We start from the raw sequence: 14714 nt of genomic DNA, 5'->3' as shown, positions 1-14714 counted from the left end.
CATGTCCTTGATGACGTACCAGCTTTCTTGACCTTTCCAAATTACTTGATCTGGATGATCTGCATGACAGATCTAATGGCACCGTGTTAACCTAGCCATTGTCTTAAGTTAACTTCAACATTCCTGATACATACTGTAACTAAAAGTAAATAACTAAATAACATTTTAGTTAGCAACGTCATTTGAAGAGCTAACACTAAATAAAGGGCTAAACCTGTACCCGACCCTCCTATCAACTTAAATATTGGTACCATAGGTTTATTATTAGTCTGTTTTCTGTGGTGGGAACCAGACATTTCTAATATGTCACACTTGGGGCAAACCCAGCATTCTTACCAAAGTTGTTGACAGGGCAATAGCCTACCTGCACTTGTAGGTGAGAATGTGCCCAGCGAGGGCTCTCAAGCCCTATGTGGAAGTGACTGCCTGCTCGAAGGTCACTGACTAACTGTTTGTGTGGGGAGAGACTCCATGGCATAAAGATAGCTTAGCCCATACGCTGAAGGAAGTGACTGCGCAACATTACTTCAATGCAAGTAAAGAGGTGCTTTCTTCCATTCAGTTTCCTTCAGTGTGTGCTATGGCTACCTCCTGGGCACAGAAGTGTCATTTGTGGAAATTTGTGAAGCAGTTCACTGTCTAGAGTTTGCAAGATTTTACGACCTGATTGTTGCTTCATCACAACCCATATGTTCTATGGCAAGTTTGAGTGATCCTCACCCTGAAAAGAATACAGCATTAAGACAATTTTTTAACCTCAAATGAGTACAATATCAGCACCTCAAGTCATTGTCATCCTCAATAGAGCACCATATCAGAATGTTGTGATTCTTATCCTCAAGAAAGAACAGTATCAGGAATATAGCCTAAAAACAGTGTCAACACTTCAAGTGATTCTCTTCTTCAATAGAAAGCTGTACTAAGAGTGATTCTCAGTCAGACATCCCAACCTGTAAAAACTCATTTCATGAAGGTGGCTTCACCAACTACTGCGCCCCCTATTAAACTCACCTCAACATGACTTTTACAGTCATTTAACCCACCATGGGCAACTGAGAAATCACTGCTGCAGTAGAGCGAGCTACACTTTTGTTGTTTTTTACCCCTATTATACATGGGTACAATTTAGTATAGTCTGGGGTGAAGTGCTTTTGTATCTTCTTTTCTTTATTTGGACACACTGCCACAGAGCTGTAGACACTAAACTTAAACGAACTGATGGATGAACTGGAGAGAGAAAGGTCGACTGTAAAGTCTGCCTACTGAGAAAACTGATTAGTTAAAACTGGTTAGTTAGCACAAAAAGAGACCAGTCAGGACGCACGCTGTGTCACTCTCTCACCATGTCTGTCACTCGCTCCTTTGGTTTCTCCAGAGCCTGTCTACTATTAGAAATGACCACTGAACTCTCTCTCTCGCTCTCAAAAAAAAAAAAAAAAGATTTCTGGGATATTGTTTATAATTTGCAGGCATCAGGGAGCCTCTATTAAAATGTGGGAGACTCCCGGAAATTCCGGGAGAGTTGGGATGTCTGCTCAGTATCAGTAGTTTTATCACTGTTATTGTTTGGTGAGTTGCGCCACCTTTGATACGTGGCCTCCACTACTGCCAAAGGAAACCATCCTGGTGGACCGGAATAACGGGAAGGAAGTAACTGTGGTTCTGCAGCTGAGTAGAAGACCACTTGGGTCACTTGGGTTTGACGAGAATGGCCTGAGGACAAGAGTGACATAGCACAGGCCGTTTATAGGCTGCACATGTGAGGTTACAATCATGAGGTGGAGACTTTGCTATTATTACTTGGCAAGGAAGAGGGCAATTAGGAAAACCTCACTACTTCTAACATTAACAGCAGGTAGAACCATGGACTATCTGGCCAGGGTGGGGCTATATCACGTATGGCTAGAAGTAAGCTTTCTGATTACATAGTTACTGTGGATGGTCTTTCCGTTTCATCATGTGCAGCAGTAAAAGACCTGGGTGTGATTATTGACTCCAGTCTTTCATTTGATGCTCATGTAGATAATATTACTAGGACAGCCTTCTTTCATCTCAGAAATATTGCTAAGAAATATATTGTCACTACATGATGCAGAAATTTTAGTTCATGCTTTTGTCACCTCTAGACTAGATTATTGTAATACCTTACTGTCTGGATGTTCCAGTAGGAGCATAAACAAACTCCAGTTAGTCCAGAATGCAGCTGCTAGAGTCCTAACTAGAACCAGAACATATGACCACATCACCTCAATCTTATCAACACTGCATCGGCTCCCAATGAAATCACGCGTTAATTATAAATTACTATTATTAACTTATAAAGCACTAAACGGTCTCGCACCACAGTATCTAAATGAACTTTTGGTCTTCTATGATCCGCCACACATACTTAGATCAAAAGGTGCAGGCTATTTGACGGTACCTCGAATAGCGAAGGCTACAGCAGGGGGAAGAGCTTTCTCTTATAAAGCCCCATAGTTATGGAACAGCCTTCCAATTAGTGTTCAGGACTCAGACACAGTCTCAGTGTTTAAGTCTAGGCTTAAAACGTATTTGTTTACTCAAGGCTACCATGAGTAGACTTTCTGTTATGCAAAACACAGTCTTAACAATCTCTCCCTCTCTCCTTCTGCTGAGCCATACATGATTTTATGGAGATACTAGAGATCCTGATCCTTTCTGCTCTCTGGACCTGCCTGATCCATTCGGATGCCCTACCTCTGGATGGAGCTCTCATCTACTCCAATTCCAGATGGACACACTCACTGTGGTTGCTGGGACTACAGTTGCTTCTAGGGCCCCGGGGCTGCAATTTCAGCATGACCTTTTGCACTCGGGTCTCCTTTGAACAGTGGACTAGTTCAACAAACAGACTTCATATTAAACCATAATGATATAATATTCTTTACTTTCACACTATCCGTTGTTACCCAGATGAGGATGGGTTCCCTTCTGAGTCTGGTTCCTCTCAAGGTTTCTTCCTCATATCATCTTAGGGAGTTTTTCTTTGCCACCGTTGCCACCGGCTTGCTCAATAGGGATAAATTCACACACTTAAAATCTGTATCACGTGTTTATATATTTCTGTAAAGCTGCTTTGAGACAATGTCCATCGTAAAAAGCGCTATACAAATAAAACTGAATTGAATTGAATATCAGCATTCTTTTATAGTCCATCAGATGCGCTACAGCATCATCCATAAAGGTGATAGTGGTGGAAATCGTGCCAATCATGCGCCAAAGCATCCTGACACAAAGCACATGAATATTTCTGTCCTGTCTGTGAACAACCTTGGACAGCATGTTGTCTCTCTGTTCACAAAAAGATCAACTTCCACCCTGCCATGGGTGTTCCAAATGAGCTGAACCACCTCCTTGTTAATTGGCCAAACCAATTTGCCAGTGGACGCAAGCCTGCTGCAAGACTGCACATCTGCTATGATAATTGCATTTGGCCACTTGAAATTATCTGACTGCATCCATGTTTGAGATGGCTCTGTCTTCCATTAAAAAGGCTCTCATGGCACACACATTTCATGCCAATGTACTGAACAGATTGTGTAGGAATAAATAAAAAGCCTTTTCTTTTGATGTTTAGTCTCATAGCTTCCACATGAGATCATGGGATCACAGTGTCAGCTGCATGCTGATCAGAAGACACAGCAGACACAGAGTGGGATCAAATGTGAGCTGTTTTATTGTTGCTCGTGCTTCTTTGACCAGTAAACAGGCAGTAACGTAACATGAAAGAAAAGCATTTGAAAAAATCCACTTGTTCTGACTGGCACTTTGTGAATACCCTGGGTGTTAGAACCAATCCAAAGGGAGGAACCCTGGACTGTTAAGTCACTCCACTTATGTGGATGCTCCAGCATAATTGGAATATTAAGATATATATTTCAGATTTACATTTGTTCACAGAATCCACCTTTGCCTGCAATGGTCCAAAAAGTGTTATGTGTTTGCCTTCACTCTCCTTGGTAGCTGTCTTGTGATAGGAGAGAGATGACTTGTGGGTGTGACCAAATTGTGGAGAAAATGGAGGGGAAATATCTGGTATATGTAGCATTCAGAACAGCAGTAGTTTTAAGAAGACATTTAGGCTCATTTGATCCAGAATGAGATAAATTCCATCTCTTTTTTTTTTTTTTTTTTGAAACAGAAAATATATGGCCCTTGCATTTTGCATTTCAATTGTCAAACTTGTATCCTTATTTGTACCAACACACCCAATGATTTAGTGCATTGTACTGCTATAGTCCACATTTCTTGGAGTGCTGCCTGTAGGATGTCAGTTGTGCCTCCTGTTGTAGGCATTATCTCATTAAGGGCCAGAAGCAACTATACCACCATGTTAGAGTTTAACTTCACGTTCCTCAGACCATCATACAAATTGTCAAGCAGTGTGTCAGGTCTTATTCAGGTCTTTATTCAGGCTGTAATCAGCATGGATTTACACTCAGATCTTCATCAGTCTGAAGCATTAGTGAGGCCACCAGTCTCTCTACCGCTGATGTCAACAATTATTCTGCATCTGCCATTGCAGCCAGTATGCTTGTTATTAGTTTGCAGCATCAGTGTGCTTATAAACATGCATAAGAGCTCTAATGAAACTGGTATATAGTGAACTAACCCACTCAACTTGTTTGGGAGCAAATACTACAAAATGCATTCATTCAGTTCGAAATGCAAGGAATTTTGAATTGAAAAAATTAGAATGACTACACTAACCATACTCCATCCGGGGTGTCGCCGAGTCCCCTAGGATAGGCTCCAGGCTCTCCATGACGCTGTGCAAGATAAGCGGTACAGAAAATAGATGGATGGATAGACTAACCATCACCCAAGATATGCTTCAACACACACTTCTCTGATGGTGCTGATATAACTAACATTAAAATGAACAAGAAACAAAAGGATTGGATTTTATACGCATGTGTATTTACATGTACATTTATGGCATTTAGCAGACACCCTTATCCAGAATGACTTACAGAAGTGCTTTGTAGTCTCTATCAATAAATACATCACGATGCTGGTTCACTAGGTCACAGACTTAAGAATACCATCAGTCTAAAAACTACATTTTAGTCTAAAAAGGACCTCTGTTGGCAGGTAATATAGTAAGAAAAACACAGACAATGACTTTGTTTTTTAGTGAAAAGTGATCATTTAAGTACTTTAGGAAGAGGTGGGTCTTTAGATGTCGTTTGAAGACTGCCAGTGACTCAGCTGTCCGGACAACTAGGGGAAGTTCATTCCACCACCTAGGTTCCAGAACAGAGAAAAGTCTTGATGCATGCCTTCCTTGTACCCTGAGAGACGGTGGCACCATTCTATATATTATCATTATCTAATAAGAACATTGAAATCAGTCTTATGGATCGGGAAGGATGTTGCAGTGGACTTTAACAGGAAACATGGCAAGCACATCACACACGACACTGTTGCCAAACTTGGAGCCAAAGTTGCTGTGTGTTTACAAAGAAATGCCAATCATGTAGAGGGTTTTTGTAAATAAAGTAAAATGACATTTTATTAGAAAGTGTTAATTTTCCCTTAAGTAGGGAGACTTTTGGGACACCCTGTTTAGTATTGTTTTGCTATTGGGTTACTACAGTTACGCCTTAAACTTCCAGTTTATTAACCTTACTATTAAATATGAATTATCCATCTTAATGAAACTAATATGTATGAAAGGGTATGTAGTTGTTTTGATTGAAGAATATAATTCAATGGGTCCTTGGCGTTTAAGGGGCTAATGTCCACAAATTTGTTATTTTAAAGATAGAAAGAAAAAAATCACTGAAATGTAAGCACATAAAGTTTCATATCCAACAGTTTCACAGTATTAAAAGTACAGTGACAGCATTTCCATAAAGAGTACGGCCCTCATGGAGACTGTACGTAATTCATTTGTAAAAAGTTTATTTAGAAACAAGTCAAACATAACACTTCAGTTAACAGTCCTCCCTGTTTAAAAATGGGGGGAAAGCTTAAACCATACAACATAGAAAAAGCATCCTTAAGCCCTGATGGAATTAAGGAAAAAAAAATAAGCAATAAAAACAGAATTACATAATTCTTCATAGCATGACCTGAAAATGAATAGGCAATCCTCCATCAATAACTTAAACGACAATTTAAGAAAATAAACCATTTATTTAAAAAAAAAAAAAAAAAAAAAATGAAATGTGTGAAAATCCATTCCCTGGTGTGTATCTTGTCTTAATGCCAGCATTAAGTAAAAGGTTGATGCAGAATCTCAGAATGTTATGAGGTGCAACAATGGTAGTTTTTGACACACAGCACAAGACACACCTGGCAGGGGGGAAAGAGGGAGTGTGATAGGGTTTCCTATTTCCTGCTGGATAGTACAAGGAAGAATTAAGATATGGCAGTAACACCAGCTCGAGGCTGACCACTAAGTTAGCTGAATTGTTTGGAAAAAATATATATATGGGACCTTCAAAGTGACCATTTCTCTGATAATTTGGTGATAACAATGACCATTGTAGTAATAGTCAAGCAGAGACGACATTAACTTGGAGCCATCAGATCATTTTTACACACATATATCTTGCTATGAAACTTTTTGGTTGTAGCTAGGAGGTAGGCTATGACTGAGTAATAGGCTACATCTCAAAACCAATTTGAGAGACATACTGAGTACTGCATTTTTGACCTAGAATGAGCTACCTGCATCATTTCAATGAGGTAATGCTGTTTCAATTTGATTATTAAAGGCAAATAAATGCATGAAAATGTTCAGAGGATTCACCTCTATTGATCTATTTCCATCTTACTGTGCCGTACCTGTACTTGTTTGAGTTTCCTTTCAAACCTACAAATAACATGACCACCCCCCCCCCCCCAAAAGCAGTGTTGCGTTAACATTGTTCCAAAGTTTACTAAGATTACAAAGATTACTTTTGACCCAGATCTTACTAATAGCTCAGATGTTGTCTAAGTAATATTAAGTCATTTAGTAATAAATTACATATTGAGTGGCATGGCTGACTAAACAGACTAGAAACAAAACATGAAACAGATTCAAGCATGCTGTGTTGAACGCTGCATCAGACACGCACTTTTGCCGTAGCACACTGAGCCTGCATCTCCTCAGTCCTTTATAAAGCAGTATTCATTATGGCCACTAAATTTTGTTTAGTGTGTTCTTTAAGGCTACATTGATTTTGGTAACATCACCCAAGACCACGAAATTACAAAAGCCTCAATATGAACATACTTACAAATAATTCTATTTGAGCAGTTGTTTAACACACTACAGGTATTCAAAACTCAAATACAATATCATTTGAAGTGATTTTTTTTTTATGAATATTGGTATATATCTCCTTTGGACAAAAAAAAAAAAAAATCAACATTTCAAACTTGACCAGTCTCTCAGCTCAGTCTTCAGCTTTGAGTGATTTTCTTTCCTTACTAATGACACCAATCTTCATCTTCCTTAAGTAAATCATTCACCCTGTATTCTTTTAACAAGAGCTCCAGAAACCCAAAGGACCAAAATCCTGAAGATAAAAGAGCAAAAACAGAAATCTTGAAACATTATCATGTTGCGATATAACTTAAAAAGCTAATGTTGCCTATTTTGATCATATTTTCTGGAGCGAGTTCAAACAAGCAGCACCAGTTGGGGGGGGGGGGGGTTAGCTAGCCTACATTTTCTGTCAAAGGCAGACAAGAAAAAGAATCCTGAACTGGTACAAACATGAAAAACATGACAAAATGGAATAATAAAAGATGGAAGCCAATATGAGCTGGTTGACCTTAATATGCGATTCCTGCTGCTTGGTGCTTTCAAAGTGTGTTTTGATGTACGCTAACCAGAAAAGAGTGGAAGATACTGAGAACATGGGGGATGATGACAAAATGATAAGCCTTCCTTGTCAACAAGATCAGCAGCTTCTTCGACTTTTTTTGTTTTTCCCGTTCTGTTTTTCACTAACTTGTAGCACAAATTTAACTAGCAATGATTTACTGGTTTCTCCTACAAAAGCGCAAGGACACACAAGTTTGTTTATATATATATATATATATATATATATATATATATATATATATATATATACACACACACACACACACACACATATATATACATACATATATACATATATATATATATATATATATATATATATATATATATATATATAAAATAAAAAATACAAAAAAAGTAAACATTTTGACTTTCACACAAACAAATATGACTAAAAATAATAAGAATGCCATTTCATTACAATAGTGCCAAAAAAAAGGAAAATAAGATAGCTTGCATAGGGGGATGAAAGAAAATGTAGGTAGGAACACTTACTGGAAGGCAACATGGGAACTTATTTGAAAGTATCATATAGTGCAAAACCCCAAGAAGGAACCGGAGGGTGTGGGGGTGGGAATAATGAAATACAACATATCCCACATAACCAGGTTAATACCAGCCCAAACCAACATACACCTTGTCAGAACTTTTTATCAAGGGAGTACTATGAAACCCCCCCACCCCCCTACCCAAACTGCCCACCCCCCTATCCCACCCCCACATGTGGACTTTGGTCTCTTGTGTAATTATTTGGGGCGATGGAGTTGTGAGATTGTTGTGGTGAGGGAGATGGTGTCACCCTTTCCCTGCCCACTGGATTGTTGATTGCCGTTAGCGCATCTTGTGATCGTCAGTGTTGCCCATGTTGGAGCCAGGGCTGGGGTCCTGCTGTCGCCTGGGCTGTGCCACACACACACAAACACAAACACACACATGAAGAACACAGTTAACATTAATGGAGTGGTGGGTAATTTGAACATTAGCCAACGTTTGATATAGCTTTAATTACATCTTAAACATGGACAATGCTGTAATCATGGACATCACAGAATATTCTCACTACCTCTGCCTTTCATTCAGGACATTTCTGGGTTAAAATACAAGGACTTCTGAAGCGTGTAATATGTTAGCCAGTTGTAGGCTTATCTGCACTTTAATTGAAAACTGAACCAAGTTGTGGTTTTTATGTATGTAAATTCAGAAGTTAATTACTGAGAGTAAATTAACATTGTGCCATTTATACAAGAAGTGATTACATGTGATGAAACCGAATGTTGTCCCAAGTACAATGCTGTATAAGGTTCTCATGCTGCCCAATGAATTAGGTACATCAGCACATGTGTATTTACTTGGCAGATGCCCTTATCCACCGCGACTTACACTTCCCTCATTTATACAACTGAGCAATTGAGGGTTAAGGGCCTTGCTCAAGGGCCCAACAGTGACAGCTTGGCAGCACTGGGATTTGAACTCGTGACCTTCCAATCAGTAGTCCAACTGAACCACTGAGCTACTACAATACACAAGCCAGTATGTGCTGAATGAGCCAAATTCTATTTCCTAAAATTCACATGCAACACACAACAGATACAGCAGAGGGCAGCAGAGCTCAGCTCCACTGCAGACTAAAAATGGAGAAACTTTTTTTTTTGTTTGAGTGACAGGCAGTCATTAGCCATCAAATCATTTAAAAATAAAAGGGTGACTGCTGCCCCGTATCACTGATACATATGTTTATGCGCATATGCCTAAATCTCTCCCAACATAGACGTCGAGACATGGACAGGGCAGACTGACAGGCAGACGGTAAGGAGGAGAGGCAGACATAGAGGCAGACATCGTGTGAGCTCATCGTCCACCTGACTAACCGTTATAGCAGCTTCTAAGCCTGGAGCTGATCTAAACTTTTATTTCTCAACCTCCATGCATAAACCTTATCCATAAACAATAAAGCATGAAGTCTGCTGTAGTTTTTTCTTTTCTGATGTGATCATGCTGGCATATGAGGATGATTCAGCAATAACTCAAGTCCATTATGCCTTTTTTCACTGCCTTTTTCCACTTCCATTACTCACTCACATTGCGGTTAGTGAGAGCAAAATGAGAAGAGGTTTTAATTCAAAGAGCTTTGAGTTTCTAAATGCATACATACAAATTATAGTCTCTGTGCACTGTAAATAGAAGTTAAACATTACATATTTAAACTGTTCAACATCGTGTCATTCGAACCTTTGAAATGTTGACAAAGCTCTAAATTACCCCTCACTCCAAATGTGACTCTAGGACATCTTTTTGCTCTGCGCACAACAAACCAAAATACATATAAGCAACCAGAAAATTTAATATTTGTAGTAGTTTTTAAAAAAATACGCTGCTTTAACCACACTTTTACAGTTACAAGACTGAGTGGCTATTTGTACTGTTCTACGAAAGTGAATTTTAAACATTCAATCATCATTTTGGAGTGAAATTGCCCCACAGCAACAACAGTGGACTATAGCGAGTAGCTTAGAAACAAGCTAGCTAGCGGCTAAAGTTAGTGATCGTTATAATGTTGATGGTTACCTTCTCAGAACAGCGATTAGTATGGTCAGTGTTATGGATTTAATCATGTTCTATCTGTATATTAACTGATCTGAAACCAAAACTGCTATAAACTCATTTAAAGGGGTAATTTATACTATGCACAGTGTGTGAGGCTATATTGTTTTGACGTCACTTCATGAATAGGGAAAGAACTGGTAGTTGAGAAGACCACCCCAAGTTGACGAGTTGAAATTTCAAGTTGAGGGGGTGTTTTCAGTGGATTTGACCAGTTGCAGGCAGGGCATTACAAGCTGCAACTTCATCTCAAACACAGCATAAACATTGGGGTAAGTGGTTGCGTGTGTGTCTGTGTGTGTGTGTGTCCATATCAAGAGAAAACAATATCGATCATATGGAGCCAAGCAGGAGTGTTTGCCTGTACCACAAGTCAATAGAGCTTAGATTAGGCTGGGCGAGACAGCAATCCTAATGAAGATGATCAATACTAATGATATATTAATACTTTCTGGGCCTGAGCATCAGTCATACGCTAATCCCACCTGCAGTAAAGGCCGAAAGTTGGATGAAAAATGGCCCATCTATTCTCCATCCATCAGAGAGAAGGCCATTAAACTCTTACTCCCATCCCCCCAACTCGTACATCTCTGTGGTGGGACCACACACTCACACGCTCTCACATGCACAAAATGCTGTAAATATTACACATGCGGACAGAAAAGCGAGTCTCTCTGTCACACACACTCAACATCATCTCAGTCATACCAAGGCTGATTCTGTTCACTCTAAACAACATATGTTCTCATTTGCAAAGCAAGCCTCGCCTTCTTTCTCAGATCAATGTCGTACCACCCCTACCCTGTCATTTCAACAGCCGTTTCTGCACAAAATAGAGGACTGTGTGTCAGATGAGCGTCCTGGCCAGATTCAAGCCATTATTCCCTTAGCCAGAATAAATAAAGGGGGATAGGGAGCTGGAAAGAAGAGAAAAGCTCCAGAGCCACAATCTCAAATGAACCATCACGATCCAAAGACAATATACTGGCAGTAGGATGAGAAAGTGTTTATTAAAATATAATTAAAGGGGTACAGAGATTATGGATTGCCTTAGCTGTCATGGATGAAAATTTTTGATTTTCGTCCCCACTAGAAATGCATTAAAAATGATATGACATGATTGATTTTCTAAGTGTTCACTAGAAGGATTGGCCCAACCATGCTGGAACTCCCAGAAGGCTTTCCAACATGACAGCAGAATATATTATTATATACACACTGCCAGTTTTATACACACGATATTTTAATATTTTTGTTTAAATAGCAGCATATTAAATACTCTACATTTGAAAAGCTAACCAAGAAAAAAAGATGTGTGAATCAAGAAAGGTTTATTATTAAATGCTAACTGAATTGCAAAATGTTAGAAATAACCTGATTTTATTGGTACAATCTAGATCTAATTTAATCAGAAAAGGCTAAATTCAATGGCCTTGGAAATCATTCAAATTAGGAATGCATCGAGTGGGTATAGAAAAGAATCACCCCTTACAAAATGCTCACTTTTTTTTGTTTTTTTGCTTTACAGCCTGAATTGAAAATCAGAAAAGAAGATTTTTCCCATTTCACCTTACAACATCCAAGCGAAAGAACTAAAATAACTTGGTGTGATAAAGGATCTCCCCGTTAGATCATCACTTAATTAGGTATAACTAATCACCTTCTGGATCGCACACGAAGGAAACTGGCTTCCACCTGTGATCAACTGTAATGATGTTGAATAATTCCAAATAAAAGCAGCTATATAACATTCCAATGCTTGATGGCACATTTCAAAACAAACAAGCAATCTACTTGGAGTGCCAAGGCACTTTCAAAAGAACTCAAGAGACAAAGTTGTGGAAAGGCACAAGTCAGGAAAAGGGTTCAAAGAAGGCTTTATGTATCCCTAGGAGCACAGTTAAGTCCATAATTAAGAAGCCGAATGTGTGTGGTACCACCAAGAACCTGCTTGGATCAGGCAGTCCTTCTAAATTGGATGAAGCTACCAAGAGGGCAATGAAAACAAGGTGTTACAGGACGTTATGGCAAAGAGCGGTCATTGTACGCATGTGACAACAATATTAAAAGTGCTCCACAAATCTGTCTTGTATGGGAGGGTTGAAAGAAAAAAGTCTGCTCCTCAAGAAAGGTCACATTAGGTCTCGTTTGAGCTTTGCCAAAAAGGACCTTGAAGATTCTGAAGCCAAGTGGAAAAAGGTGCTATGATCAGCATAGACCAAAATCAAACGTTTTGGCCTCAACACCATACAGTACATCTGACAGAAAGTCAATACCATCCAAACAACACCATACCTACATTAAAGCATGGTGGTCGTAGCATCCTATTGTGGTGGTGTTGCCCCTCAGCAGGGACAGGGGCACTTTTCAGGAAAGAAGGGACAATGGATGGAGCAAAATACTGACAAATCTAAAATATTAGAAAAAGTTGTCTGCTCAATTATGCTCCCTTTTGCAGAATAATGGTATCTATGAAGAAATTCAATCAGGTTTCAGGCCCCATCACAGCACAGAGACTGCACTTTGTCAAAATTACAAATGACTTACTTCTAGCATCTGACCAAGGCTGCATTTCACTGCTTGTTCTATGTGATCTTAGTGCTGTGTTCGACACCACAGATCATGACATACTCTTAGATAGATTACAAAACTACATTGGTATTCAGGAACAGGCATTAAAATAGATCCTAACTGTCTGATCGCTACCAATTTGTTTGTTTAAATGATGAAATTTGTAACCTAACAGTAAAGTATGGTGTGCCACAAGGATTGGTGTTAGACCCCCTGCTGTTTTCTTTATACATGTTGCCCTTGGAAGTATTATTAGAAAACACAGGATTAATTTCCACTGTTATGCTAATGATACTTGGCTATATATTTCTACAAGACCAGATGAAATTTCAAAACAGAATGTGTTAAAGACATTAAAGACGGGATGACTGGTAATTTTCTTTTACTAAATTCTGATAAAATAGAGAAATCGTTAATTGGACCAAAAATCTGTACACAAAAGCTCTTTGAATACACTATATTTAGAAGGATGTATAGATACTTCATCCACTACAGTTAAAGACCTGAGTGTTATATTAGACAGCAACCTGTCATTTGAAAATCTTATTTCCCAGCCTTCTTCCACCTTAGAGATATTGCCAAGCTACGTAACATCTTATGTGTTTCTGATGTAGAAAAACTACTTCATGCGTTCATGACCTCAAGAGTAGATTATTGTAATGCACTGCTAGGTGATTGTCCTGCATCCTCAGTAAATAAGCTACAGTTATTCCAAAATACAGCTGCTAGAGTTCATACCAGATCACGAAAATATGAACACGTTACCCCAATTTTATGATCTCTACACTGGTTACCTGTTAAGTTCCGTATCGATTATAAAATACTGCTACTCACCTATAAAGCCCTAAACGGCCAAGCTCCTTTATATTTAACCAATCTTCTATCACGTTACAATCCTTCACGCTCTTTAAGATCGCAAAACTCTGGACTCTGGATCATAACGAGGATATCAAAGTCTACCAAAGGAGGTAGAGCTTTTTCATATTTAGCTCCTAAACTCTGGAATAGCCTTCCTGATAATGTTCGGGGTTCAGACACACACTCTCAGTTTAAATCCAGATTAAAAACACATTTCTTTAACCTAGCATTCACATAACGCATCTCATAATCTTGTTATGCGGTCATCTCTGATAAAACGATAACAAATGCATACGGTTATCGCTGCCTAAAATTCAATGGACAGCAGCCACGCTAATCCTTCTTTATTTGTTTCCTGTTCCTATTAGTGAATGTGCCAGCTCCAGCTCAGAACCAGCCTCTATGAAGATTCCAGATGACGCCAACACCTGCGAAGACGCTGGATTATACCAACGCTCTGCACGTGTCGCTCCTGGGATAGCAGTGGGTCTGAACCGTACTGCTCAGGACTGGACCGTCCTGGTGCCCTGCTTCTGGAGTTCTCGTTGCTTAGAGGCTAGTCACTGTTACTGAGGATGACCCCATATGGACAGCGTAGGGACACTTGGAAGCTGTGGAGATGGCACTGGACTGCAACTGATGTGGGCAGTTTTGGTGCGGTGTCTTTTTGTGCCTGGGTCTCCATCAGTGGACAGTGCACGAGTTCAGCAGAATAGACTTCATGTTGAGACTGTGTGGTGAATCTCCTGATTACACAGCTGCAGTTTTGTTTTATCATGTAGCACATAGTTATAGAAGGGATTTATTTTTAAATACACTATCCGTTGTTACCCAAATG

At 39.3% G+C, this 14714-nt stretch overlaps 1 protein-coding gene across 3 annotated transcripts in view; it reads right to left on the bottom strand.

The window, feature by feature from the left end:
* Nucleotides 1-8179: 8179 nt before the first annotated feature.
* Nucleotides 8180-14714, bottom strand: part of cbfb (core-binding factor subunit beta) — a 50251-nt gene continuing 43716 nt past the window's right edge. For 2 of the 3 annotated variants that reach the window (XM_053623187.1, XM_053623185.1), the window contains one exon: nucleotides 8180-8746. Coding sequence is in view for 2 of the 3 variants with exons in the window: in XM_053623185.1 (XP_053479160.1) it covers nucleotides 8678-8746 (69 nt within the window). In the remaining variant the exon portion in view is untranslated. The remainder of the gene's footprint in view (nucleotides 8747-14714) is intronic. The other variant, XM_053623186.1, reaches the window with a different exon arrangement.

The sequence above is a fragment of the Ictalurus furcatus genome, chromosome 4, assembly GCF_023375685.1.
Source record: "Ictalurus furcatus strain D&B chromosome 4, Billie_1.0, whole genome shotgun sequence".
In the NCBI taxonomy this organism is placed as follows: domain Eukaryota; kingdom Metazoa; phylum Chordata; class Actinopteri; order Siluriformes; family Ictaluridae; genus Ictalurus; species Ictalurus furcatus.
The sequence above is the reverse complement of the archived record's forward strand: the minus strand, read 5'-3'. Positions and strand labels throughout refer to the sequence as shown.